Here is a 5,803-nt window from a genome sequence, read left to right as displayed (position 1 = left end):
AGGGAGGGAGGGAGGGAGGGAGGGAGGGAGGAAGGAAGGAAGGAAGGAAGGAAGGAAAAACTACATTGCCATAGCACCAGACTTGGATTATAATCAGCCTTTCATTGACTATGACTTCTAAATGAAAACTAAGTTGAGACCCAGCTCCTCAAGCTCCCTCCAGTACGCCTAGCCCTAGAACCCTCCCCTTCCTTCCTGCGTCCTTTCTCACGCCACCACTTCACACTTCGTTCTTTCTTCATAAACTTACTCATTTTTCCAGCTGTGCGGGTTCTGCACTTCCGTCTTCCGTTTCCAGTCCCGAAAGTTTCTGATTTCGCTGGAATGCACCACTCAATGGCCTTGGCTTATTTTGAAGACTTAAATATAAAAATAAGATTGAAAGGGTCAACGCAAAACACAGCCCTTGCTCCAAAGGGAATGCATGAGAGATTCTTTGCAGCCACGTGAAAGAGCCCGCGGCAGGGGACGTGTGGAAGCAGTTCTAAAGACAAGCTTCACTGCAAAAGAAGGTTACCTAACTTAGTTACAGGACGAATAAGGTCATAACTTCATAGGTTTACCCAGAACGTTGGTGCCGGCCGACCCTGGCCAGACAGGTCCTGGCAGAGCAACAGACTCTGTTTCCTGGTGGGTTTTTTTTTACGCTTAAAACAAACAAACAAACAAACAAACAAAACCCATTATCTTAGTGTTGGACTGGTGGGAGTGAGAGACTTGCTGAGCAACACATTTCTCAAGTTGTATGTAACTTAGAGGTGGGTAACTACAAGCAGCTGGGGAGAACTTTGACCCTATCCCCAACACTCCATCTCTCCACAGACAGGAAGTCAGTTCTGTTCTGCAGCATGTAAGACACAGAGGAGGCTTTTCCAGGGAGCTTCAGTTCACACGGAATTAACACAGGAATTTTTTCTGTGTGTGTGTGTGGTGGTGGTGGTGGGGGGGGTGGGGTGGCTTTTCTCCGGATGGTGAGTGTTCCCGGATGAACATCTAGAAGTCAAGTCAACAGCAATTCTGTGTCACTAGCACATTGATTGCCAGGAGGTTGGTCGATTCCCAGGCGTTCCTTTCCTGTGTTCTCTATCCGCTGTTACCTTTCTCACCCTCAGCAATGCTCAGAATCACAACTCAATCAGAACCCAAAGTTGCGACGGCAACCACAAGAGGTCTCTTGCTCTGCCTGTGCCTGGGTCCTGGCTCCGCCCTCCGGGAAAGGACTTGCAGTCTCTCAAACTGGTGGGTGGGGCGCGCACTAGGCTCCGCCTTCTACGTAACCTCCCCGCCCTCCCCCGCGAAGTGCTAGGGCCTCTTGCGCGGTCTCAACTGCTCGTTCACCCCTGCTCCACTGCACCATGGCGTTCGTGACCAGGCAGTTCGTGCGCTCCATGTCCTCCTCCTCCGCGGCCGCTGCAGCCAAGAAGATCCTAATCAAGCATGTGACGGTCATCGGCGGAGGGCTGATGGGGGCGGGCATCGCGCAGGTGAGCGGGTCGCGCGCCCCGGGTGTCGTGGAAGTCGTTCGAAACCGGCCGAGAAGGCGCAGCTTGCGCCCCTGTCCCAGATCCAGAGCTTTTGGTCCGATTCTTCTGTGCATGCTGTCCCCGGTCCGGAGAAGGCTCGGTAGAGAGCGCTACTGCACGCGTGCACGCTGGAATAGGTTGCGCAAAGTTCTGTGTCTAGAGTTGCAGAGTGTTTGCCCACCCCCGGGCGCAGACAGGAGTTTGTTGCGATTTCTTTTAATTTTTTTTTTATTTAAAAAAATATTTATCCGGTTGTTGTCTGGGCAGTTTTCTTTCCAAGTTTCCTGCCTTTCCCCACCCCTATTTCGTTGGCCTTCACTTTTGTAACAGTTTGGAAAGTCACCTAGTGGAAGTTTGTGAAGTTACTGGGACTCAGCCCGGTGGTGGGCCAGGCAACTTTGACCTTTGACCTAGTGCCCTGGGTGCAGAAATCTGTGTGCTTGCCCAGCTCTGAACCCCAAGAGAGGGAGACAGAGATAAACGCAGAGGGCCCTGAAAAGTCTCTAATCTCTGATCGGCGTCTGTAGGAGGACTTGGCCTGGTGCCAGCTAAGGGATAGTTCAGGATCAAGTGCAGTTTGGATACCATAATCCGTGCAGTACCTTTTCTGTTAATGGTTGCCTTTCTGCACACCTCGGAGAACTATGTCCTCACTGTTACATTCTTAGCTTTTGAGGACTTTGCAGCTTGAGTTTTGTGGCAATGGAGGGTAGTATGCTTACCTAAATTTAATTCAGGAGGGTAAGTATCCAAATGCATACTTGCATGCTTGCTTTAAACATGTTAGTCAGTTAACTTGATTGCAATTTTCTTCTAAAATATGTTTGTATGTTTAAACAATACATGACTGAACTGAAGAAAGTATAGCTAGCTAGTCTGCACTTATATCCCTGTGTACCACTCAAACTTCTCAAGGCTGTGAGGAGGAGATTGGCAGTTCAGGTCCAAAAAAACAATGTATCCTTTAGGAAATGTTTAACAGTATCTTAGTAATAATATAATAGGGTTTTATGCCTCCAGTAACAATGTAGGGAAGGACCCAGAAACACTTGTGGATTATAAACTAACTAGAAAGCATTATACGGCTTTTGTACAAATGCAGATTGCTGTGTTCTGTGGATGCTGTGCCCATCACTGACCAAAGAAAAAGCGTGTTGTCCTTCCTGAGGACCTGCACAGGAAGCCCTTAAAATTACGTGGGAAAGATGCTAGAACCTGAAGAGAGGAAGGAAAATGATTGACATGGTTGGGGATCATGGACCCGTGAATTAAATACTTGAGTAGCTGGACCGGGAGCGTATACTGTGCCTTCAGAGGGAAGAGGAAAAGCTGCTCACCTCCTGGCAGAACTTTTTGAACTAAAAAAAAAGTAACAAAGACCCAATGTCTGCATAGCAGGCATTCATAAAGAACAACAGTTCCTCCAGGTCGCTTTAGGTGACAGCTCTGGGCCTGCAGGGAAAATTGCCTTCTTGTGTAGTGTCTCTACTACGTTTCCAGTGGTTTAGCTGGTCCGTTTCTTACACATGACCTTGTAGTAAGCAGTTCTAGGTTGTGCCATCCCCTTCTTTTTGGGGGGAAAAAAAAACACCAATCCACAATGGACAGTTTTTAGTACAGGATAATAAATCTTTTTTGCCTCTAGCGCCAGGGGTGGTTAGATATTAATTGATGTGTTGAGCAAAGGGAGTTGGATGGTCTGCACGATGGTGCTAACATGGACGTTTCTTTATCTCCGCACTTCTGTTTCTCCAGAGTAGGCCAAGTATGCAAAGCTAAGCTGGCTTTGTAGCCACATGGAGAAGGAGCAAGGAAATTAGCGCACATGTTGCAGTCATCCTGTCCCATTTGGTCCTCATTTCCACCGTTGTTCCTCAGCATTGATGCTGAGGGAGGCTCACTGGGTTTAGACGAGAGACATCGATCCCCGCTTCCTGTTCCATCTTGCTTGTTTCCTGACACAGATACCAGCTGGCGCTGTGCTTTGCTCAGGGACTGCTGAGCAGGACAGTGCCTTTCATGTCATTATTCCACCTGAGTGACGCCATAAAAGGACAAGCACAAATTAGCATCCAGGTTATCATCGCCCGTCACATTTGGCCCTGTTCCTCTCGAATTCTCTGTGAAGCAGCTCAAGTCAAGTGGCAGTTCTGTTTATAGTTTTAACTAATTGATGTGCTCTAGTTTGTGCTGAATGATATGGAAAAAGGTGTAAATAAATTTTTATGCCCCCAATGCATTTATCAAACAGTTAAGTAGTTTTAGACAAATGGGGTTCCAGGTTGAGCGACATTTGGCCAGAGCATAGGCCATTAATGCGTATGTACTTTCTAAGAGTGTCTACATTGCCTTCCATTTGTTTGTTTGTTTTTAATTAAGGGGGAAAGAAACCTCTTAGACTGCAGATTAGTCTTTAAGAACATTGACCTGTTTTATGTGTTTGCCTCTTGTATGCTTCTGATTTGGTTCTGACTGCCGATTAATCTTCAGCCAGATGCTTAGGCTAGCAAAGAGGCTCGCAGCATTGAGTGGAGACAGATTGCCTTTTGCTATGTAAAGAAAGAAGGAGGAAGTTGAAAGCTCCATGTTTCTCAGGTGGAGAGAAGAGCCCTGTGGAAGCTTTACTGAGGCTGTTTTTTGTTTTTTTGTTTTTGTTTTTTTTTTGGTTTTTTTCGAGACAGGGTTTCTCTATGGCTTTGGAGCCTGTCCTGGCACTAGCTCTGTAGACCAGGGTGGTCTCGAACTCACAGAGATCCGCCTGCCTCTGCCTCCCGAGTGCTGGGATTAAAGGCGTGCGCCACCATCGCCCGGCTTACTGAGGCTGTTTTTATAAGAGTCCAGAAAGCTCACACCCTTCATTGAATGACTGCGCTGCCTGGTAATAGTGTTTGAGGGACGTTTTCTGGCTCAGTGTGTTTAGCGTCTTACACTTTGGGGGTGGGAGTTTGAGTTGGTGGAGATTAGGAGTAAATTCATCTTACCAAAGAAAGCCCCCAAAGTTGTGTGGTTTGTGTGCTTGTGTGTGTGTGTGCCCGTGCATGGTGCGCATGCATATGTGTGTGTGTGTGTGTGTTTGAGCATGTGTGAACTTTTCAACGATCCAAAGATGAGCTGGCTTGTAGCTCCGGGATGAAGCTGTGTGACTAATCCCAGCATTCCTCCATGAGAGATGGGAGGTGAAGACAGGAAGCTCAAGGACTGGCTAGTCTGGAGTATGAAACCCGGTAGGAGAGAACCAACTCCCAAAAGTTATCCTCTGATCTTTTCATGGACACATAGCGCGCATGTGTAAACACACACACACACACACACACACAAACACACACACACTCACACACGCACACGCATGCACGCACACATGCACACATGCACGAATGCGCGCACACACATAACATGCACGCGCCATGCTGAACCTCTGGAAGTTAGAGGACAGCGCCTGCCTTTGAATATTTGTGCTAGGATTGGGAAGCAGTCAGAAGTCGGATATGATGATAATTTTATGACACTAGGAGTTGGAGGATAGACTGTGGTGTGGATGAAGTACAGCCCCCCTGGTGTAGGGTTCCGAGAGACATTCTCTGGAGATGTGCTGGACGTGCCAAGAGACTGGTATTGCGCCAGTTGATGCTTCTCTCTTGGATTTACCATGTAAGTTGTGCTTCAGAGATCCTGATTCAAATATTAGGATGCGTTTGCAAAACACATCATGCACAAATCCGGCATGCTTCTGCCTGGCAGCGTTGCTTGGTCTTTTGGCTGGAGTACTAGGGTCTTTGACAAGTGTGCTATTCACTGGGCCTATTTTTACAGCTCTGAGGGACCCTTGTCTAAAAATACTTCCTCTTTGGCCGAGCCTGCTTTCCAACGGGCCCAGGAAAGTCATGGAGCTGAGGACACAGCCTTCAAATAGTTGTGTGTGTGTGTGTGTGTGTGTGTGTGTGTGTGCTTTCCAGATAGTTTGCCCTCAGTGTCTTACAGTGAATATGCAGGCCACTGTAATATAAGGCAGGAGTTCTCAGTGGCTTAAACAGCAGTCACCAAGAAACAAAAAAAGTCTTGTTTATTACAACACTGAAAAAATAATGAGAAAAAAAAAAACCCAAAAGTGGCCTTGTTTCTCCTGCGGTTTACTCTGCCCTCCCAGCCCCATCCTTTCCTGACAGTCAGGGCCACAGGTGGTGCCCTGATAAAACTCAGGAAGCCTGAGTGCTGGAGCTATGCTTGCACCCCAGATACTGAAATTCTTTTCTTTTTTTTTTTTTTTTAATATTTATTTATTT

The 5,803-nt window shown here is 47.3% G+C and overlaps 1 protein-coding gene across 1 annotated transcript in view; it reads left to right on the top strand.

Moving 5' to 3' along the window:
• The first annotated feature begins 1,291 nt into the window (after positions 1–1,291).
• The window catches only part of Hadh (hydroxyacyl-CoA dehydrogenase), a 38,717-nt gene continuing 34,205 nt past the window's right edge, over positions 1,292–5,803 (top strand). The window contains exon 1 of the mRNA XM_005357293.2: positions 1,292–1,484. Within this exon, the coding sequence (XP_005357350.1) occupies positions 1,356–1,484 (129 nt within the window). The 5' untranslated portion in view covers positions 1,292–1,355. The remainder of the gene's footprint in view (positions 1,485–5,803) is intronic.

The sequence above is a fragment of the Microtus ochrogaster genome, chromosome 21 (assembly GCF_000317375.1).
Source record: "Microtus ochrogaster isolate Prairie Vole_2 chromosome 21, MicOch1.0, whole genome shotgun sequence".
Classification (NCBI taxonomy): Eukaryota; Metazoa; Chordata; class Mammalia; order Rodentia; family Cricetidae; genus Microtus; species Microtus ochrogaster.
This window is presented reverse-complemented; position numbering and strand designations above follow the sequence as displayed.